Below are 24,064 nucleotides of genomic sequence, written 5' to 3' on the forward strand. Positions count from 1 at the left end.
TAAAGGTGAATTTGGTAGTGAAACCATCATTTTAGATTTTAATACTCCTAACATCTGCACATGCTGGCTAGCAGGGGCATGCTTAAGAATGTTGCTAATCTTCTCCACCCACTTGCCCTCAGGAAACTCAGCCTGATGTAAACAGCTGCTGCAGTTTTTGTTCAGGGTACTCTTAAGTAGATTTTGCTTCTTACTCTGCCTGAAGATTTCTTCATGGAATAAGGTACCATCATTGTCCGAAACAAGTATGAAATGGTATATAGTATCATCAACTATGACTATTCTAAAATTCCTGGGAGGTTCAAAAATTTTATGTGTGTAGTATATTCTAAATTAGCACTACTGTTGTGGAAATTGTTCATCAAAGAAGCACAGGACAATGTCCTGACCAAACCGAGGTTCAGAGATGACCACAGAGCACCCTTGATTCCTGTGCCACTGGGGGTTTATACGCTTGCTTATCTTTGAAGACCTAACAGGTCTTTCTGAATGTGTGTCGTCCTTATCTTAAGCATGTCTGTAATGCAAATAAACTTCACGAAGTCTAATATTAAAACTAGAAGCTATTTAACTTTGATTTATTTGAAGTGTATGGAGAGATGTATAGTCATCAAGTGCTGGATGAAGAACACTAATTTATCTGGGGAAAAAAAAAATCTCCTAGCTATGGAACAAGGCAGTATTCACTGCTTAAAAATGAGTGCTTGTGAATTTCCTTCTTCTGCTTAAAATCTTTGCTGGGTTTGGGCCCAGGAGATCTTCAAGGACGTGACAGTTCCATATGCCCAGTGGAGATGCTGGGAGATCCTCACAATGCCTAAATAACTCAGTGACTCAGTATAACAATGCCTAAATAACTCAGTAACTTTTCACAATCCTCTGTCCTTAACTACTACTGTAATAAAAGCAGTATCTTTTTATAGAGATTAGCGTACTCTATTCTTTTTCTCAGCCTTTCTATTTTTAAGCCTTGCAGCACAGTTAGCACAATATAAATGTTAATGTAGTGACAGTATCTGCATTTTCACCTCTATCATTTTGAAGTCATGCCTTTTCTGTGACACTAGTCTTAAGTAAGAAAAAAAACTCTGGTATTGTGGGTTGACCAGTGGAAAAACATTATGTGAAAATTCTGATTGTTACAAATATTTTTGTACTCAATATTACAGCATTAACATTTCTAGATGTAGTGTTTGTTAGCATAAAGTCTTCATGAAACTGCAGAATTTCAGAGATTATTCTTTGCCAGAAGCAGAGCAGGAAGCCCAAGTGTTGCAGGGAGTGAAGTAATAGGATTTTTTTTTATCTTTGGGAGATATTCTGTGTGGATTGCCTTATGCTTTTATCACAGATGGGGATGGAGATGTGAGGTTTTCACTTGGAAAGTACAGAGAACCTAATTTTCTTCACTTAATTTCCTCACAAAAGGAGATTTCTGCCCCTTACATCCTTTTACTTAAAAAAAAAAAGGGGGGGGGGGGCTGGGGGGAGGAAGGGTTAACAGCTGAGTGCTGCAAAAAGATCATGCCTGTGGTGAAGGGTACACCATACAATCACATGGCTCAATAACCATTGACTCTAGGTGTCTGGTGACCTATGGTAGTTAGAGTAGTCATGAGTCTATAGATTCTTTTTAAAATTACTTGTAAACAAATAATATTTGAAAGAAAAAATATTCCTCATTCATCATATGACAGTATTGGTAACCTATGTTAAATCTACCTGTTACTTTAGAAAAGTTACTTTATCACAAAGTGATTGCTGTAATTTTTTTCACTGATATTAAAAATTCTTGTGTGTAGACTATTGGTATATTGCGTAAGAGTGCTGGGGACAATTATGCTTAGCAGTCTTGCTGTAGCATAATGCTGCTGGGACTTGTGGTTTATTGCAGAAGAAAAGCAAAGCTAAACCATTCTAAGATATTTAAGGATTCTAAAATCCAGTCTCCTGATTTTCTTTTTTAATCATAGATGCAGGGCACTTGCTCTGGTGGGAGTAGACATTGTTTGTGTTTTTATGTGGATAATTTTAAAATTACAGTCAGGAAAAATCTCTATTTCAGAGTTTTTATTAGTTATTTTCTCTTCTAATTTAACTAGCTTCCTGTCTCTTTTATGTTAGACAGGTAATTTGCACTGACAGGTCATTAGTTGACAGCTGTACACTGTTGTGTAACTCTTTGGTAAAGTTTGCATGTTTCAACATCCTTACTTTTCTGAGGTGCTGTTCAAGAATTAGTTGTATGTAGGTAAGCTGACGAGAGGGTTGTTAAGACAAGTCAGAGCTAATTCCAATAGCTTAATATTTGAAGGTGAACTAAAATAGGTTATATCCCTTTTAACAAGGACTATAAGTTAATACCTTTTTAAATACTTGCTTTTAGATGAAGGAAGATAAAATTAGAATGCATACAACATTATTTTCAATTTAGGATAAAGTGGCAATTTTCTGAATTAAACATGTATGCTGTAGTTTGAAGGAAGACCCTCACAGGACTGATCCATGTTCTGCTACAACCAGTGTCTTGTCTCTTAATGTTGATTGCTTTACAAAATGACCATTCAAGAATCGTCATAAGAGCATAACCAGACATAGAAATAGTATTTTATTTGTTGTCACTGGCTAATTTGTTCTGAAGAGGTGATGTTTATGCTCAAATTTCATACCATCTGATAACTTTCGATGACATATTTGATTTTTTTTTTTAATTCCTTTAAATTTTGAGGTACAGTGTTACCTTATAGCACTGATTTTCTTCAAGGATGTGTAAGAAAGGTATCTTTACATAAAAAGTGTAATTGCACTGTACTGTAAACTAAAATGGTTTGTTATTATGACAGCACATAAGTATGCTGAGATACTTGGTGAAAGAAAATTACTTTAAAACCATACTACATCAATATAAGAATACTGTTGTATTAGGTAACTGCTTTTGGAAAGTTCTTCACACTGAAATCTGGGCTATTCCTTTTTTACTATGGTGGTTTTCTGAAGAACAACTCTGTTCAGACCCTTCTAATGCTCAGCATGTTTCTGACACCACATTGTAAATTTAATTATTCTATACTGTCATTTCAGCAATCCTGCAATCTTGAAAATGTAAAGCCTGAAACAAAGCGATATCTAGAGAAATCGGTTCAAGTTGGAAAAAGAAATGGACTCCATCTTCCTAAAGAAGTGCAGAATGTAAATATGGACTATTAGTTTATAAAGCAAAGATGACAAATGGTTGAAAGGATGAAATTATGGTTGCATAGCTGTACTGAGCATATATTTGAATTTTCTGCTTTTGAATCTGCTTAATTACTGTTAATTAACTGTTCTTAGTTCCAGACCCATCCTTTAAACTTCAGTCACCTAAAGGCTTTTAAGTTAATCTGTTAGACACTCGTGGTACTCAGTGGATAAAGGTGGTATGATACACATTACCTCTCTTTCCCTTCCAGAGTAAAAGAAGCCTGTCTGGAGCAGTTTTGTTATGTAGTCTGATTACAGAGTGAGATAGATTCCTAGCCAAAAGACTTCTCAGAAATGTTATTTTATAGTTGAAGCTTCAGAAATATGTATGATTGTTACAACGACACACCTATTTTAATTTCAGTTATTTACACATGGTGAAATGTGGCCAAGATTTTAGCATTTTGACTAAGATAACTTGCAGTAGCTTAAAGGGAGCATAAGCTGCACTGAAAATTTGGGGCCCATTAAGGGAAGATTTACTCAAGCATATAAAAGCAGTCGACTCTTCTAAAAATCATGAAGTAAAATTGTCAGCATCTCAGATGCTGACAAAATTATCTTTAAATTCTGACTGATGTTGTGTGACAATCTTGATTTATGACTCTTGAATAGACTTTACCCTTTGTAGAAAATAATCATTCTTAATGCACATCCTTCAGTTAGTGGTAACAGTTTCATGTGTATTTGCATTGCTTAAGGGCAAGTGATGCCTCTAAAGGAATTTCGAAATATTTTATAGGGAGACAATAGCTGAATTACATTTAAATTAAAACTTGACTAATGATACTCTCTGCCAAATTTTGTATTTGTTGTGTATTCTTTTCCTGGCAACTACTGTGTTTGTGTGAACTTGACAGTAAGGGGTAGAGACATGCTATGAGATACAGTAGAAAATGTTTCACATGGTGAATACTGGGATATTAAAACAAGGTTTCAGAATAGTCTTGTCTTGTGTAAGTATTCTCTTCTTTTTGTCATACCTGTACAATTCCAAAGAAGTATTTTTCAATAGGTTGCATGTGTTTTTACTCCCCAATTCTCATTAATTTTAGTGGATGTTTTTGAACTTCAAGTTGTAATTTAGGCTTTTCAAATAAAAAGGAAATAATGGTATGTCAGCATATAATGCTGTTCAGAGACCCTGGGTTCATTGGCAACAATATTGCTGAGGACCAAAAGAAAGAAAAGGGGGCTTGAGAGAGTGTAAAGTATAATGTGTTCGATTTGTTACATATGTGTTACATGTGTAACATGTAGTTAGCTTATGGTGTCAATTACGGTGTGTGAATTGCTCAATGCTGGCATGTGCTGTTGGCTAGTAGAGAGCCTAGCTGGAAAAAGTGAAATACTGTTCATGTGGTGGATAGTAATTGACAAATTTGATTTTTATTTTTCCACTAAGTTCAGTTTATACCCAATACAGGAAATAAAGATGATGAAGAAAAAAATGAGTGAGCTGTGTATAGACTTTAACAAAAACCTGAATGAGGAAAACACATTTCTTACATTTTCTAAGGAAGAACTTGGTGAGTGGTATGCTTGCTCTTTCTATTTCTTCAACCTTCCACTTTTACTGAAGTAATCTTCTTTTGGCCCAGTGAGTGATGGTTAGATCAAGTGAAATTCTGACTGTTTTCCAGCCTTCTCTATTTCCTTTTTAATCCTTCTCTAAAGTTATCTTAGAATTATCCTTTGCAGGTGTTTATGATTTCTTCATAAATTTGTGCTCCCTAAAGTGTTTGCCTTGCATCAAGTTAGCATATCAGCTACACTTTTTTTTCCTTCATATAACTGTACTCTTCTCTGCTCCTTTATTGAGTTCTCTATCATCAGGTAATCCCCTGTGTATTATTGATATATTAATTGCAGTTATAGGAAAAACAATTCTGTCCAAAAATATATTTTAGCTACTCCAATCATTTAAACTGATCTAGAGATTTTGTGTGACAGCGAATTTGGGAATTCATTATATGAAGGCCATGTGCCTTCAGATAAAATGTGCTTTAGTAACACCAGAGGGTTTTTTTATTCTCATATTCATCTCATATTTTTGTCTCGTAGCCTTACATATATTTCTCTTTTGCTCACAAATGTTTCCAATTTTTACTGTGCTTGGTTGCGATTTGAAAAGGTTTTAGCAAATAGTTGTAAAAAGAGGGGTTAGATTTCTGTGGATTTCTGATGTCAAATAAGATTGAAGCCAAAAAAAAAAAAAAAAAGCAAAGCAACAATCTTCCAAGAAGGAAGGGTGAGTAGGTAATTCTGGTAAAAATTGTTTATTAAATTGTGTTCTGTAGAAGGCCTTCCTGATGACTTTATTAAGAGCTTAGAGAAGACTGAGGAAGAAAAATATAAAATTACTTTAAAGTATCCCCACTATTATCCTGTCATGAAGAAGTGCTGCATTTCAGAAACCAGGAGAAAAATGGAGTTTGCCTTTAACTCAAGATGCAAAGAGGTATGTGATATATTGACTGTTCTATAGGGTAATGACAGTTGGAAAATGGAGGTAGACATTCAAATGTTAGATTTGAGTTCTCTATCTTGCCAAATACTATGAAGTCAAAACATCTCAGTATGATCTTTAACAGTTCCTTGCTCCAGTTTATTCTAATATCTAAAGACCTTCAAAGTGGAAGATCTGCGTTTGTGTGTGTACATATCTTAAAGTTTCAGCGGTGCTGTTAATAGAAGTAGGATTTTGATCTTTGTCAAATTTCCTTATAATGTTCTTCAGCTGCTTATTGGCTCCTTTCTCCCAGAGAAGAATACCTGATTGTAGCTTCTGCATTACTTTGGGATTCTTCAGAATGAGAGAGTTTATTTACGTGCACATTTTAATTATGAAATGCAGGTGATTAAGTGTGAAATTAATGCACTGCATATTTATAAGAATTTTAATTAGATGTTAAAAACACATGATTTTTCTAAAAGTTTCATTTAATTATGTGAAGAATAGGTGGAAACACGCCTTATTAAAAGAAATAGTTTCACAAGTAAGTTGTTTGATACTGATGAGATCAGACACCTAGACAGGTACAAAAAATAATGAAAAGGATAGAAGGGATAGAATAAGTGTCATTCAGGAAGCTGTACCAAGGATTCATTAGAGAACAATGGCAGAGTTGAGTTTTTGTACTTGAAGTGCTGAGAAATGTGAAAAGTACAATATAAGATTAAACAGCACCAAGAACTGAACACTGTGCAAGTCAGCAGAGTTAAAGGGATTTCCTGTTAAAACTGTGGGACAAACTTTGAACGTCGTCCCTGAGAAATCTCACTTTTTCAGAATTGGATCCTCCACCAAATTTAAATTTAGGTCAGGGCCTGGGGGTTTTGTGCTTCAGATCTCTTTCTTTGACTGCTGTTGTCAGAGCGGCAAAAAAGGGGGAAATTTGCAAACAATCATTGAATAACAAGCAATTAAGCCTGCTGTCAGCCATCTCCCTGTTATCTTTCACATTAAAATGGTTGACTGTTGGAAAGAATTTATTTCCTATGTCAGAGATTTGTTATTATCTTAAAATGAAATGGTACATCTTTTGATTAATTAAAGCAGATACATTTTAATAGGGAGAGTGATGACTTAGATTAGAAAACTAGCTACCTGCAACTACATGCTGTGACAAAAACTATTAGAAGAATCTAGGTAAACTTATATTGCTATATATCGTAGCATTTAATTTTAAATGTTTGCTCTTTCTTATTATTACAGCTATTATTCATATAGTTGTTACAATAACATGTGGTATCTGGTTTCACTTTACAAATTTGAGTCTTTTCTTTTTTAGGAGAACACAAAAATCCTTCAGCAGTTGCTTCCACTAAGGGCAAAAGTAGCGGAGCTTCTTGGTTATAATACACATGCCAACTTTGTCCTGGAGGTAAACACTGCAAAGAGCACAGATAATGTAACAGCCTTCTTAGGTTTGTTCTTATTTATAAACAATACTTTTGTGTGTCAACATGACTCCTCAGCTAAGATAAATGTAAATACATAATTGGTTTACAGTGTCCATTGTGTTTAGATGGAAGAGAATTGTCTGTTGCCTCTGTGTTGCCTCTGTTCTGCCTTATTTATTTATTTATTTAATTATCTATTTATCTATTTAGCCCATAGCTGCACAAATGCAATTGCTCCAAAACAGGGAAGCACAAGATAAAAATTTGAAAAAAACTGCTTTCTGACAGCAAATGTAGACAAGCGGTTATGCCTTTCTCTGCCCCAAAATAAAATTATCCTAATTTAGAACAAGAATAATATGTGCAGCCTAAGCAATTTTATTAGTTCAAGATAAAATCACTGTTGAAGATTTTCATTACCTGAGGTTAACTGCAGTTTTTGTGTATCAGTAGCCTTAGTGTCTTTTTCTGATACAACTACAATGAAAGATTACAGTATATGATGATGCAACTTCCATGAGCTGAATTAAAAAATTGAATCTGGAGTGATAGATTTAATTTGGAATTCAAAAGCCATCTAATGGAATTCAGTCTGAAAACAGAGATATCTTAAACTTTAAACTGAGTAGTTTATCAATTGTAGTTGTCCTCTTGACCTCAGTGGGCCCATTCTTGTGTGTATAGTTAACCTCTACTTACTGGAATTATGTAATTCCACAGCATAGTATATGTTCCTTTATTAATGTCACCTAACAACACTTAGGATTGTATATTGATATAACATATAAGTAAACCTCCCAAATAATTTAGTACAGCAATACAGTCTGGTGGTAGTGGGTTTTTTGTGTTCATATATCAATAAAGAGGTTCAAGTGTAATTCTGTTACACTTCTTCTATGGTGTGAGCTTAGCTCCATATTTGGCAACACCAATTATCCATATATTTGTCAATGAACTTACACTTAATTTTGATTTTTAATTAAATTTTTAAATTACCTGATTTTTAAGTATACTTAAAGTAGTTTGGACTCCGTTCAAACCATTGTATTTTTGTAATTCTGAATGGATTTTTATAATACTGTGTGTTTTCCTTTTTTCTAAACGTGACAAACCTCATAATTTATCAGTTATCCTCATGACTTGAACTTTCTACAGAAGGATACCACATACTCTTAACAAATATAATGTTTCATGGTAATTCTCATAGAGAGAGAATATTCATCAAATTAATTGTCAGCTTTAATTTACTTCCTTTGCTATAGAGTCATAAAATCATTTAGGTTGGAAGAAACCCTCAAGATCACAGAGCCCAACCATAACCTAACTCTAGCACTCAACCATGTCCCTAAGAACCTCATCTACACTTTTTCTTAACACCTCCAGGGATGGTGGTGTTTCCCTGGGCAGCCTGTTCCAGTGCTTCACCACCCTTTCTGTGAAGAAATTTTTCCTAATCTCCAGTCTAAACTTCCTATGGTGCCACTTGAAGCCATTTTCTCTTGTCCTATCACTTGTTACTTGGGAGAAGAGACCAACACCTTCCATGCTACAAACCTCATCTCAGGTAGCTGTAGGGAGCAATAAAGTCTCCTCTCAGTCTTCTTTTCTCCAGACTAAACAGCCCCAGTTCCTTCAGCCACTTCTCATAACACTTGTTCTCCGGACCCCTCACCAGATTGATTGACCTTCTTTGAACTCTCTCCAGCACCTGAATGCCTGTAGAGAGGGGCCCAAAATTGAACACAATATTCAAGGTGGGGCCTCACCAGTGCTGAGTACAGTTGCACATCACTTCCCTAGTCCTGCTGGCCACACTGTTCCTGATATAAGCCATGTTGCTGTTGGCCTTCTTGGCCACCTGGCCACACTGCTGGCTCATGTTCAGCCAGCTGTCAGTCAACACCTCCAGATCCTTGTCAGCCAAGCAGCTTTCCCGCCGCTCTTCCCCAAGCTTGTAGTGCTGCCTGGGGTTGTTGTGGCCCAAGTGCAGCACATGACACTTGGCCTTGTTGAACCTCATACAACTGGCCTCAGTCCAATGATCCAGCCAGTCCAGATCCCTCTGTATGGCCTTCCTGCCCTCCAGCAGATCAACACTCCCTCCCAACCTGGTGTCATCTGCAGACTTACTGAGGGTGCACTCAATCCTCTCATCCAGATCACTGATAAAGAGATTAAACAGAACTGTCCCCAATACTAAGCCCTGGGGAACGCCACTCCTGACGGGCGGCCAACTGGACTTGTCTCTGTTTACCACAACTCTTTGGGCCTGGCCATCCAGCCAGTTCTTTACCCAGTGAAGAAAACGCCCGACCAAGCCATGAGCTGCCAGCTTCTCCAGGAGAATGCTGTGGGAAACAATATCAAAGGCTTTACTGAAGTCCAGAGAGACAACACCTACAGTCTTTCTTTCATCCACTAAGTGGGTCACTTTGTCATAGAACAAGATCAGGTTGGTCAAGCAGGACCTGCCTTTCATAAATCCGTGCTGACTGGGCCTGATCACCTGGTTGTCCTGCACATGCCATGTGATGTCACTCAGGATGATCTGCTCCATAACCTTCCCCAGCACTGAGGTCAGACTGACAAGCGTGTAGTTCCCTGGATCCTCTTTCTAGCCCTTCCTGTAGATGAGCGGCACATTTGCCAACTTTTAGTCAACTAGAACTTCCCCAGTTAGTGAGGACTGCTGATAAATAATGGAAAGTGTCTTGGTGAGCACCTCTGCCAGCACCCTCAGTACCCTTGGATGGATCCCATCTGGCCCCATAGACTTGTGTGTGTCTAAGTGGTGTAGCAGATTGCAAACCATTTCCACGTGCATTACTGGGGCTTCATTCTTCTCCCCATCCCTGTCTTCTGGCTCAAGGGGCTGGGTACCTGGAGCATAACAGGTCTCGCTATTAAAGACTGAGACAAAGAAGGCATTTAGCACCTCAGCCTTTCCCTTATCTTCTGTCACTATATTTCCCCCTGCATCTGCCAGAGAGTGGAGATTCTCCTTAACCCTCCCTTTGTTGATGATATATTTATAGAAGCAGTTTTTGTTCCCTTTTACATCAGTAGCCAGGTTCATTTCTAGTTGAGCTTTGGCCTTTCTAATTTTCTCCCTGCATAACTTCACAGCATCCTTCTATTCCTCTTGAGTAGCCTGACCCCTCTTCCAAAGGTTATAAATTGTCCTTTTATTCTTGAGTTCCAGCCACAGCTCCCTAGTCAGCCAGGCTGCCTTCTTCGCGGCCGGCTCATGTTCCAGCATACCGGGACAGCCTGCTCCTGTGCCTCTAAGGTTACCTTCTTGAAGAGAGACCAGCCTTCCTGGACTCCTTTGCCCTTCAGGACTGCTTCCCAAGGGCCTCTGCCAACCATTCTCCTAAACAGGTCTAAATCTGCCCTTCAGAAGTCCAAGGTAGCAGTTCTGCTGACTGCCCTCTTTACTTCTTCAAGAATAGAAAACTTGATCATTTTGTGATCGCTATGCACAAGGCTACCTCCAACTGTCACATTACCCACAAGTCCTTCTGTGTTCACAAACAACAGATCCAGTGGGGCCCCTTCCCTGGTTGGCTTGCTGACCGGCTATGTTAGAAAGTTGTCTTCCATACGCTCCCAGAGCCTCCTAGACCATTTCCTCTCTGCTGTGTTGTATTTCCAGTAGATATCTGGTAGGTTCAGGTCCTCCAACATGAACAAGGGCTGGTAATAGAGAGACTTCTCCCAGCTGCCTGCAGAACATTTCATCTGCTTTTTCATTGTGGTTGGGTGGTCTGTAACAGACTCCCACCAGGATATCTGCCTTGTTGGCCTTCCCCTTGTTTCTTAACCATATACACTCAACCTTATCATCACCTACATCAAGCTCCTTATCTACAAGCATGACAGTAGGATTTGCTCTGCTTTGTTCATACTTATTCATGTTTTAAATCAATGTTCATAAACCGATCTTACAGATAGGAAGAAAAGCATTCTGTCGTATAACATCCTGAATTTAGCATAATATAAGGGGCAAATATTATTTAGTCATGTAAATGCATATACTGCCTCACAGCCTACCTAGAAACAAGAGTGGCAATTCCTAAATTTTACACTCCAGATATCAGTAGTAAACATTAACCTGAATTCTTAAGGGAAAAAAAATAGTGTCCAGTAGTCCAGAAATACAGGAGAGTAAGCACCATATGTACTTAATGGGAGTGTCAGTAAGCTTAAATATTTTATATTCAGTATATTAGATTCATAGTGCTATGACCCTTTTTTGTCCAAGGAGAGCTATATTGGAAAAATTGGGATCATAGAGATTAATATCCAGTGGCTTTGGTAGTCAGGAAGCTAGACATCGTATAGGCAAGAACTCCTTAGTCTCTTGTTCTTTTATAGGACTTCAGCTAGAAGTAGGTCATAGTCTGTTTTGAAAAGTCTTGGAAGAAAAAGTAATGTCTGAATTTTGTATTGCACTTTCAGTAACTAACAGTAGTTCTAGTTTTCAGCTGTTTCTGCAGGAATGCATCAAGAGAAATGAGATTACATGAGGTAAAATCAAAGTCTTCTAGCAAAATTTCCATTTCTAATCTCTTAGAAGAAGTCTAAATTTAACAAAGCCCTTCACAAGTACTGTTGGGTGTATATGGACTCCTGTATTACTTTTAACATGCCTTCAATTAGAACTCATTAATACAAGAAAGTAGACCGTTTGCTTGCTGTTAATCAACAAATGGAAAACTCAAGCATCCACTCTTGGGGCATGTGCTTAAAGTTATGAATGTATTTTGTAGGAATACACATTATAGTGAGGAACATGGAAGTTGAATCCAGGGCAATCTTTGTTTCAGATGATTTGAGTAAGAAGCTAAAGCCATTGGTTGAAGAAGAAAGGGAATTTATTCTGGATTTGAAGAAAAAGGAGTGTAAAGAAAGAAACTTTGATTATGATGGAAGAATCAATGCATGGGATCTTCATTATTATATGAGCAAGACAGAAGAGCTGAAGTACTCCATAGATCAAGAAAAGCTGAAGGAATACTTCCCAATTGAGGCTGTTACAGAGGGCTTACTGAATATTTACCAGAAACTACTGGGACTTGTATTTGAGCAAGTAGAAAGTGCTCATGTTTGGCATGACAGCGTTACTCTTTATACAGTAAAGGATAATTCAACAGGAGAAATGTTAGGGCAATTCTATTTGGACCTTTACCCCAGGTAATTATGACAGTGTTTACTTATCTGTTTAAAATTGAATTGATCTTAGTGGGTTGCTGATGTGATTGAAATTAAATGCATTTGGAAGTAAATATTTATGCCACTGACAAGGCTATTACTGTGTTCATTAAGTTTTCCTCTGAACTATTTTCAGGTTGTTTACACTTTTTTTTTTTTTTTTTTTTTTTTTTCAGTACTACCGTGTTTCCTGCTTTTATTTGGTTTATGAAACATTACCACTTCATTCATTTTCTGCAGCATTGCTGTCTAGTCAGTTGTCAATAATTTTTTGCCTCTATGAATTTTTCTCCTCCCTAACTGTAATACTGTCTTTTACTTTTCATTTACTTTGAACTGTTGCTCCTGTCTGTTCAGATCAGTTATATTCCATTTTGCAAAGTGATCCTAGTTTCTCCCAGTTTCTCTTTACACCTTCTATGTGTATTTTGTACTCTGTCCAGGCTGCTAAAGAAAATATCAAAAAGATCAGGACCTTGAAATGTACTTCTAGGTTGATCTCTGTAGCTCTCCAGCTCTCTTTGTAGCTAAATACAGCATCACCTGTGTTCTGTCAGAGATTAGGAGAACTGACTGATTTTACAGGATTTATTCTTAGCTAGTTCTTTTTGACTGTTTCTCACCTTTTTTTTAAAATTATTCTTTAGTAATTAAGAAATTGGCTGATACCCTTTTAGATATGAATTCATTTACGATTTCTCTGGTTGAGAAAATCAGGTTAATCAATACAATAGTACATAAATTGTTCTTTTTAAGATAGGTACATTATCTCCATCACCTGTTTGTCTTCTCCCCACTTTCTGCATATCATGTGAATTGCTGAAGCCATCTGTTTATAAGACTGCTGATTTAACTACCCGGTTAACTACTCAGGTTTAGAGCAAAAGTTTTGAAATAATTTTTCTTTAAACTTTTGGATTACACAAGATATGGAGTAAACTGCATTCATTTGTCTCCTGTAATTAAAGAAAAAATTACTGCTTCAGAAGATGGAACCTAGTCCTTCCTGTTACAGTAGCAATTTAAAATGGAATTGAAATCTAGAGTATATATACTTTCAATATTTGAGTAAAATCAAATTCTTGTAAATGCTGCTGCGAATCTTACTGATGTAAGTACTGGTTTTGTTTCCCTTGTGCTCTTAACAGGATCGTGAACTTAGTGAGTCTTAGAAGTCATTAAAAGATGTAATTTCTTTGTGTAGAGCTTTAAAAATATGCTGACTGATTGTCCCTGTTCTTGAATAGGCTTCACCATTCTGGTGAGCAAGGTTGTGATTTGAAGATACTTTTTGATATATTTTCTCATACAGAGAAGGAAAGTATGGGCATGCAGCATGCTTTGGTCTCCAACCTGGCTGTCTTCTCTCTGATGGCAGCAGAATGATGTCTGTAGCTGCTCTGGTAACCAACTTCACAAAACCAGCATCAGATCACCCTTCATTGCTGCGACATGATGAAGTAAAGACTTACTTCCATGAATTTGGTCATGTAATGCATCAGATATGTGCACAGGTTAGTGATGTTTCAATTCCAGTGTAAGATTTGTCTCTTTCTTCACTGTCTCAAAGCAAGGTATAAGGCTGTTTTGGTGGTTTCTAATTTTAGTAAACCACATATACAGTTTTTTGGTTATTTTTCAAAGTGGCAGGTTGGCTTTTTTTTGGTATTGGTTTTAATTTTTATTTGAAACTATAGCAATGAATACATCTTCTTATGAAAATATTTTGATAGGAACATATACTTTTGCATTTGCACCATGCAAGTACCTGTGATGAGTTAATAAATCCATGTGTAAGGTGAAGATGATGCTCAGTGGTGGCTTCTGTTACAGCTGTCAGAGGCTTTTTATTACTTGTAGTAGCATGCTATATATTAGAAGCAAAAATAAGTTATTTCGTACTCTTGAGAGCTGTCACACTTGACATAAAAAGCATAAAACATGTCTTCCCTGAGCTACTGTGTTTTCTGCTCTCCTGTCTGACAGCTGGCATTCTCATAGTGACCAGAAAGAACTGAAGGTATTCTGCAGATTTTGCATCAGGGTCTCAATAAAATTATAAAATTGCTGTTATCGTTTTTACATACATGTAAAGTTGATTCTGCCAGCTGATAAATTTATTATTGGCCTAATGAAAATTTTTTATTTCAGAAAGACACGTCTCAGTATTCATGCACCAAAAAATTTGCATAATTATCTACAAATCCAGACTTTATGTAGTACTGCTTTAATCTTCTTTTTAAACAAGTACCAAATAATAGAATCAGAGAAATATGACACACATTGGATTTTACTTCTTGACCTTGTTCCTAGAGACTATAACTGGAGAATAAAGAAACAAAGTCATAGAAATCCATATATTAAATCCAGAATTAAACAAGTTATGTCCAAGCAAACATCAGAACAAGTAGCTAGACTAGCTTAGATATTTTTGTGTTATGTTGCAGATAGAAATAAAATAATTGGTTGGTCATTTTCACCCTAAGTCGGGTGTTTCTGAGCTCAGAAATTGAAAAATAAAATCTGTGCTTTCTTTTAAACTACCTAGAAGATAGTTTATAAATCAGACACATTCAGCATTGGTACAAAATTGACCACAACATTTTGATAACCAATGAAAATGTGCCTGGGTGTTGCACAGCCCCTTCTGGGCAGCCCAAGCCAACAGTTCCATTGCTTATGTATTTCACTTGCTGTGGAATTGCACACAGGTCAGCGATGCCAGCTTTCCAGCTGTCTCTTCCACTGCTTAGGTTGTTTCTGCATGCATAGCTACCATGCTTACTGCTGCTGTGTTTTATGTAAATTGTTATTTGCACACCTGCAAATAATGTGCTACTCCCTCATAAAAACATCCTGTCCTCAGGGATTTCTGTGTGCAAAGCACTATCTTGTTTCGTATGACTATTTGTTTAAACGTGTTAAAACTTGACACTTAAAGGGTGTGCAGGGATCAGACTGGGTGGGAGTCTGTGAGCTGCTGGTAAAGGTCAGCTTTTGGAGACTCGTCTTCCTTGTAATGTACAGAGTATCCACTGGAAAGTGAGATATCAGGGCAAAGAGGGTATCTGTTTATGGTGTTAGGGAAGGAAAGCTATTCAAGTACCTGAACTAAATGTCCTAATATTTTTTGTTAGTATGATGCGGTTGTGTATGGGCAAAGGAGGATATCTGGAGGCCAGCTCTTGCACTTCTCTTGCCTTTCATTCCAGCCACTTCTATCACCATTTCTTTCCAGCTGATACTTCCTAGCTCTTATTCATAGCTGCTATTCAACATGTACAGTAAGAAGTGCTAGCCTGTTAGAACTATGGATCTGAGTAGCCCACAAGTGGAAATGAAGGCAAATGTTTTCTCCTTTTTCTGCTGTTCTTCTGAAGACATGAGAGAAAGATATATGCATGTGACATAGCTGTCAGTTCAATATATGTCCTGTATTATATATGAGAAACTGCAAGAAAGTAAGTTCAAAACCCAGTCCTCTGGTGGGCATCTATTCCCTGATGGGTAATGGAACCTAAGGATATCTAGAGCTGTTAGAGAGGGAATTTGGGTAACTGAGAATTCTCTCTTTCTTTTAGTACTTTAAATGTTTCATAAGAATGTTGCTGAGAAGGGAAGAAGAATAAAATTGGGTTGGCAAGAGGAGGTAGGCTTATTAAAAGACAAGGGTGGTGTGAGACCAAGTAATTTCTATTGTCATTTGAACAACTGTCTTTCTAAAGTGACTGTTTCTTTCTAGAAATATTTAGGGTTTGGAGTATATTTTAATGAAGATCTTTAACTGCACAGAATTTTCTTCAAAATTAGTATATGAAGGGGGCTTTTTAAACATTAAGTGATTGACAACACTAAAATAAAAAATAAAAAGTTCTGATCTGCTTGGCTTTCAAAAAGAACATTACTTTCTCAGTGACTGGGTGTCAGACTTGGAGACTTTTCACAGATAAAGTTTCTAGGATTAATTTATTTCAGGTCATGTATTAATGGCTCAAAAATTGTGCTATATGTTAACCATATGCCTTATGAATGAAGACAGTTAACACAAAGCTTAATAGGATGAGTTGGTGAAGTAAAATCTTTAAATCAGTGCAGTAGACTGTAATACAACAATTTTGTAAGTGTGTAATTGGAGTTTATTATTTTACTTTGGGGTAATATAACAAAATTCTATAACAATTTACAAATTATATGATTGCCATAAGGCAGCACAGAAACATTCATATTGCTGTCATAAGCTGAAAGGTAAAAAACAGTAATATTAAGAAAACCAAATTACTGTTTCATACCAGTAGAGGATGCAGTAAATAACCCCTAAGTAATCTATTTCATTGCTTGATAATAGTCTAACATTTGAATTTTTGCTCTCCTTTCTTTAAAATTATTATTATTGACCTGTTCGAATTATTCCTTTTGCTGTGAGTAACACTGAAATTTTGGCATCTGAAAGTTTATATTCTTCTAGAAATCGTGGCTTCTATTTTCATTTAATACAATGGCTTTTCCTTTTAGACTGATTTTGCTAGGTTTAGTGGAACTAATGTGGAAACAGACTTTGTAGAGGTACCTTCACAAATGTTTGAGAACTGGGTGTGGGAAAAAGAACCACTACAGCAAATGTCAAGACATTATAAAGATGAGAGCCATGTTGCAGACACTCTGCTTGAGAAACTTGCTGCCTCTAGACTGGCTAATACAGGTATCTCTCCCCTGTCTCTCCACCCACTGTATGTATAAAAATAAAATTAAAAAAAACCTTGGTGGGAAAAATTAAAGACAAATATAACAACCCCATTACTTTTTTCTGTGTGTACACTTATCACTGTCTTTCTGGGTTTATTTGCATGAGTACCACCATTAGTAAGGGCTATGATGACAGATAGCACTATTTGCAGAAACAATAGCAGCTCTGATTTTCCAGGCTGCCCACAGGACTAAAATACCTTTGCATTCCTCTCCATGTGACTTTTTTACCTACCGAATTTGCTCACTTAAAAGTAGGTGTGGAGGGGAAGGTCCTGGGTTTTCTGACGTGGGTTGTTTTGGTGGTGGTGGGTTTTGTTTGTTTTTGTTTCTTTTCTGCTAGCTCAGGCACTGTGCATGAACACAGTATCAGTTTTTCTACATGTATCATCTACATTCGATTTGCATATGACACTTGACAGACATGAAAGTTGATTGCAAATTTACTGAACATACATAACATATTCCAGACAGAAATGTTGTAGTCCTGCATTGTTCAAACCACCTCTCAGCTTCTCAATCCAGAACCTTAAGTCCATGTTCTCTGCCTTCCCAGCAGATATGCTGCCTTTCCAAACTGAGGTCCCAGTTCTCTTCTCCTTCCATGTCTTGTTCCACATTATGATCTCCAAACCGAGACTGTAATCTCATGTTTTATCATCTCATTGTTATTCTGTCACTCTCACCCCACTGCCCCTGTAATCAGGACTCCCCCAATATCATAGTCTGACCCATTTATGGTACAATTTGTCATTAAGCCAGTGCTGTTTATTTCATACTGCTTCCCTATCCTGAACCAGAAGTTCCTGTCCTTCTGGCTTGTACAGACATCATAGCTACATAAGCATTCTGACTGAGTAAAGGTTCATATCTTGTAGCTTCTTCAAAAAAGCCTACACAGCTGCAGCACCAGTCTTTGCTGTTCCTTGAATTGTCACAGGGTAGATATACTTACTGTTATCTGTGCGAGCCCTGAATGAAATTATATACTGGAAGTGAAGATAGCTGAAATTTTAATTTTAAATACTGCAATTTGCTTTTAAAATATCTGCTTTGTTTTGGTTTTGTTCTGTGAGGAAAATTCCATTTGAAAGATGGAACTTATAATGACAATTCCTTTATTAAAAATATGCCTCTCAGCTTCTCATAATTGAAGCAGTTTGATGGAAATTATGTAACTCCAAGTGTTTTCCATAGTTAAAATTCTAATAATTTAGGATGCATGTTGAGATCTTTGAATGAAAAGTGCTAAAGAAACTCCAGCTGCTTTGATGATATTAATTAAATATTCTTACCCAAATAGGCCTTTTAACACTCCGTCAGATTGTTTTGAGCAAAGTCGACCAGGCACTGCATACAAAACCATCTGTTGACCCAGCAGATGAATATGCCAAATGCTGTATGGAGATTCTAGGAATTCATGCCACCCCAGGTATGTCAGTATGAAGCTTTTATATAACATGTCCGAAAGCTTTGATTAATCATGCCTTTCTTTCCCAATGCTTGGCCTAAAAAAAAACAACAAACAAACCTTAGTTGCTGTTTATAAAATAATCTGCTTTATGAAGCTGAAATAATTGCTTTGAAAGTTGAGGTGATCTTAATGATCTCTTCTGAAGGAAGATGAAGGTAAACACAAAACTTAACCTTTTTCAGGTTATATTTTAGAGTGAAATGATTTGAATACCACTTTAGATGTTTTATCACATCTGTATTGGACATGCAACTAGCCTAAAATGGGAAACTGAGTTTCCTTTTTGATCAGCTGAGTATGGCGAATTCTTTTAGAGGTATACTCAGACCCTTTATGTTAGAAATGTCTTCTAACAGTTTAGAACCCATTTATACAAATTTCTTATTTATTCTTAAAGCTGAAGTACTGTATACATCAAATAAATAACTGTATTTGATCTAAGTAAATTAATGATAATTTACTTTCCAAGGAACAAACATGCCAGCTACTTTTGGACATCTGGCAGGTGGATATGATGGTCAATACTATGGGTACCTGTGGAGTGAGGTGTTTTCTATGGACATTTTTTATAGCTGCTTTAAGCAAGAAGGAATATTGAATCCAAAGGTAGGTGATGAATACTTTTCACTAAAGACTTTTGTTGCACTTTGTCTGTGAAACCACATTTATTACAATTATAATCTATAGGTGTAATATCTCAATTACTTCTTCTGCACCTGTCAAGTAATAATAAAAAAGGGTGTATAAATAACATAATTACTTTGGAAAATAATATTAAAATTTTTGAGAGCGTTTGGATTTTAATACAATTCTCACATAGTCATGTACTTAATGTTATGTTATGACACTTTTAAGACATTCTATCAAATTGATTAATGCCTTTATCTTTAATTTTAGACTGAAAAAACATATTCCTCCATTGCAAGAGCAGATGCATATTCTGCTGCTGTGAAAGCTGTATCATAATGGTGCTCTAATTCCATTAATAGTACCTCAAATATATGGTACTTTTATGTAGGTATTATTTAGAAAACTGAATCTATGTTGACCTTTCACAACACAGTATAATTAGTAATTTTTTTTCCTCTTTAGTTTTGAAATTCAAGTCATTGACATGTTCTAGATTTATTGGACTTTTTTTTTTTTCCCTTGTGTAATTCTCCATCCTCTTCTGTCTCAGGAGAAAGAAAAAGTAGTTAACAATGTGGTTAGTAGTCTTGCCTTTTTTATTTTTCAGATATTATAGTATTAGGGTTTTGAGTTGAGATGATGCAGTTCTGTCATGGAAAAGACCTTTCAGTTTTCCTGATCCTCTTGTCTGTCTTCTGGATTCAGCAGCCAGCACTGAGAGGAATCCAAAGAGGAGATGGGGTAGGGGCTAGAACACTGGGGCAGTAGTAAGGCCAGTAGAACCCAAAAGGGGTTTTATGTAGAAAAACAGCAAACTGAATAGTTTCAGAGAAGAGATGACGAGAGGTTTGGAGGTCAAGACTGATCTTGAAATGCTAGGGATTCATGGCAGGTAATGAGAATGTTGTCATAGAATCACAGAATGTCCTGAGTTGGAAGGGACCCACAAAGATCATCAAGCCCAACCCCTGTCTCTACATATGACAACCCCACAGTTCACACCATGTGTCTGAGGATGTTGTCCAGTCTCGTCTTGAACACTGTCAGGCTTGGGGCTGTGACACCTCCCTGGGGAGCCGGTTCCAGTGCTCCACCACCCTCTGGGCGAAGAACCTTTTCCTAATGTCCAACCTAAACTTCCCCTGGCACATCTTCCCGCCATTCCCTCAAGTTCTGTCATTGGTCAACAGAGAGAAGAGCTCAGTGCCTGCCCCTCCTCCTCCCCTTGTGAGGAAGCTGTAGCCACCATGAGGTCTTCTCCAGGCTGAACAAACCCAATGACTTTAGCTGCTCTTCATATGGCTTCCTCCCCAAACCCTTCACCAACTTGATAGTCACTCATAAGTAAGAGCAGAAGAAATGCCAATTTAAATGAGAGAATAACATAACTTTTAAATAAAATGTTGTTCATAGGGATGTCAAAAAATGGCATTTAAAGAGGGGTCAGACTTGCTGGGTTTTTTTAACTGTTTGCAGCTGGGAGAGATGGATAAGGGTGCTGGTGCCAGACGTGTGGGACTTTGTGTCAGTTCCTTGTTCTGACATGCACACACCCCTCCAGTGTCTTCACAGACCTTTTTTCTGTTTGCATTACTCCCTACTCTTAAAACTCTTTTCTGAGTGATCATATAGTCAAAACCCTAACCTATAGTTTGCCAGAATGGCTCTGTGACCAGTGTTTCTCCTGAGGGATGAAAGTGCCTTTTATTCTGATTTTTTGGTGGTGATTTTTGTTTTCTTTGTCTGTGTAGGGGATGTGCTGAGAATAATTAAATTATGCTAGGAATGAATGTTTGCTACAGTTCAGCTAAAAGCAATTAGTGCCTCTTTGAATGTGAAGCCTGCTATCCAGGCTAAGAAGTAAGAAAGAAAAATTATTAATTTTCTGTGTGTATATCACTCACTTTCTAGCATATGTGTGTGTGCACACACTTCGCTTGAATGCTGATATAACTTCAGGGGTAACCCGGTGGAGATTTTCCCTCCCTCTTCAGAGCAATGCTATTGTCTCAAATTGGTTCTCCTCCAACTCATTTTTCCTTATTTGCATTTTGTGTAAATGTAATAGAGTTCCACAAGATGGGACAAACAATCTTTTTATAAACAAATACTAGATACCAGTATGATTTTTGTAGTTACTCATATTTTGTTATATGTAGATTTAGACTAGTCTTCAGAACAGCAGGAAAGGAAAATGGTTATGGTATTATGACTAGAGCATTTAGAAATTTGGCTTACCTCTTCCTGTTACAATAAAACCCTTCTTCCTGTTTTGAGCAACAGTTATAGAAACCAGTTTCAGAGACTATATTTATAAAGTCTTTATCAAACACACAACTCTAACTTCATTGGTTGTCACACTCCTCAATTCTTGCACATTTTATGAGATAACCCCTGTTCTCCCTTGAACTGAACCATATGCTGGCTGTGGAGAGACAACAGCCAAGACTCAAGTCTCCTCAGAAAACACTTCTAAACTGCAAGGAACAATATCTTAATTTGCTGCCGGTATTTGGGAAACTGACACAAATGGTGAAGTATAAGCAATGCTTCGGTGATTATTTTTTTTTAATTTTTGCATTTTAGTTTTTCCCAGCTGCTAATTCAGACAATGTCATTGGTAACACAATTAAGTCATCAAGGTCCCTCAGTTATTAAAGGACTTATGCTTGATTTTGGAGTACAGCTATCAGGAAGTGGTGTAGTCCTGTAATCTCATAGCTTTGACATGTGGGGGAAGTGTTATCTGTGTATATACAGTGACTAAAAGGAAGACCATTGTTTTCTTCAATATCAAAAGCATCTGGGACATCTGCATGCAAAACAATATTTTGTCATTGAAAGTCATCTCTCAGAAGCCCAAAATTCTCCAGATACATTTTTTAAAATATGACCTCCTGTTAAGAAACTCTTCATTACCTACTGTTGTCTCAGAAGCTAGCTTCGTTCTTTTTTAAAGGAATACATGTTTCTTCCTGAAAATAAAACCTGAGTTAAGTCTCCGTTACTCCAAGATACTTTATTAGGGGAGTTAGATCTGTTTGTATATATTATATATACTATTGAGCATATGATATGTGTGTATTTGCCATGTCATTCCTCGATGCTCTATCTATCTCTCTCTGAACTATCATCTCTGTTCTCCAAACAGAAATCATGAGTTGAGAGAGGATGGATATTAGATTCCCTTTTCCTACCAGTCAGTCACAGGGACAATCACTGAAGACTATGTGGAGGTTGTGTGTGTGTTATACTTTATAGAGTGTCTTCCAGAGAAATCATTATTGTAGCTTCCAAAACAGTGTAAAACCACAAGAAAAAGGATTTTTTCAAGAATAGGTTAAACTTCTGCTCTCTTGAGTTCTTCCAGCAGACCTAAATTATAGTTGTGGTATATCCTGATTTGGTATTAAGAAAATCTGGAAGTAGGGAAGGTGTTTATTCATGCAGATTTTTAAGTATGCAACAAATACAGAAAAGAGTCAGTTCACAAGATAAGAAATACTAATGTTCTGTTTCACTTTTTATCAGGCTGGGATGAAATACAGAAATCTAATTTTGAAACCTGGAGGATCTTTGGATGGGATGGATATGCTACAAAATTTCTTGGATCGTAAACCGAGCCAGAGAGCTTTCCTATTGAGTAAGGGATTGTGTGTTCAGTAAAATTATGGTTCCTTTGTAATGGTATATGAATGAGCTGGAAATGTCAGTGTATTTAACATCTTAACTGTGTACTCAAGGGAAATTGGGTCACTTTTTGATGATTTTTTTTTTTTACTTGCATAAATAAAAATAACTCTTAAAGTTGCGTAGAACTACAAAATTCAACGCAGCAGGGAAAAAAGTGTGAAATGTGCAAAAGCTAAGGGATTTGGATTGTGAGTTTTTTGAATTGTTATGAAATAATACTAACCAGTATGGGGACTTGATGCCATGTTTCTCTTTTAATAGATACACTTGAACTATGTCTTGTGAATTAATTTAAAATCTGGAAGGGGATAAAAGGGCACTACAGCAATAAAAGAAACATTCATTCTTATTCCATATTCTTCTGTTGTATTAATGGCTCACAAATGTCTTTGATGGAGAGGAAGTGTGTTTGATTTCATCATGGTTTGAGTTGTCTAGCTTCCTGACAAATTTCAAGACTGAGAACCTGCTCCAAACATCTCGTGTGATACTTTTAGGGTTCATTTTTATGCATGTTAAATTCTTGTATCATTTCTAAACTTAAATAGTATAACTAAAAAGAAAAAAACCCTACAATTCGAGCTACCATTTTTGTTCCTTCATTGAGGAAAACCAGCCAAAATCCATGACTTTGGCAGTCCTTCCATCACTTTTGCTTTTTTGTTGATGATCACAAATCAGATCTTTGTTTTCCAAATTACATCAACACCGGCACTGAAAAGTTATACTTGAACAACTATAATGGGTTCAGTGGTTTGTGAAGTATTTTCAGATACACATAAGGAAGGAAGGGAAGAAGATGTCACCAGTCGGAATGGTGAAAGTCAATCCGAGATTTTTCATATTCCTTTCTGGTGTGGCATGCACAGGTGCTACAAAAAAAAGCTGCATAGATTTAATGAATTCAGCCTTGGGAGTGTGAAAGTGATGGAGGAATTATTTTGCAGTTTTTCCTCAAGGTCAGGAAAAACACGTCTTACAAGCCAACTCTCCACCACCCAAATAGAACTGCTAATCCAAGTGCACTTTTCTTGTCTTTAGGTATCATACCTTACGTTCGTTTCAGTAGTAAAACATGTATATAAACAAACATTAATTTTGGTTATTAGCTAATATATTTTAGACATTTGAACCATAGCTGTAAACATCGTTGATATTTTTTTT

The 24,064-nt window shown here is 36.7% G+C and overlaps 1 protein-coding gene across 2 annotated transcripts in view; it reads left to right on the forward strand.

The window, feature by feature from the left end:
- The window catches only part of NLN (neurolysin), a 41,003-nt gene extending 17,747 nt beyond the window's left edge, over positions 1 to 23,256 (forward strand). For both annotated transcript variants that reach the window (XM_082074351.1, XM_082074352.1), the window contains exons 4-13: positions 3,082 to 3,189; positions 4,667 to 4,769; positions 5,541 to 5,701; positions 7,035 to 7,170; positions 11,976 to 12,342; positions 13,673 to 13,874; positions 16,873 to 17,059; positions 18,407 to 18,535; positions 19,047 to 19,183; positions 22,739 to 23,256. In XM_082074351.1, coding sequence (XP_081930477.1) covers positions 3,082 to 3,189; positions 4,667 to 4,769; positions 5,541 to 5,701; positions 7,035 to 7,170; positions 11,976 to 12,342; positions 13,673 to 13,874; positions 16,873 to 17,059; positions 18,407 to 18,535; positions 19,047 to 19,183; positions 22,739 to 22,873 — 1,665 coding nt within the window. In that variant the 3' untranslated portion in view covers positions 22,874 to 23,256. The remainder of the gene's footprint in view (positions 1 to 3,081; positions 3,190 to 4,666; positions 4,770 to 5,540; positions 5,702 to 7,034; positions 7,171 to 11,975; positions 12,343 to 13,672; positions 13,875 to 16,872; positions 17,060 to 18,406; positions 18,536 to 19,046; positions 19,184 to 22,738) is intronic.
- The last annotated feature ends 808 nt before the right edge of the window (positions 23,257 to 24,064 follow it).

This window comes from Streptopelia decaocto, assembly GCF_964273445.1.
Source record: "Streptopelia decaocto genome assembly, chromosome: Z".
NCBI lineage: Eukaryota > Metazoa > Chordata > Aves > Columbiformes > Columbidae > Streptopelia > Streptopelia decaocto.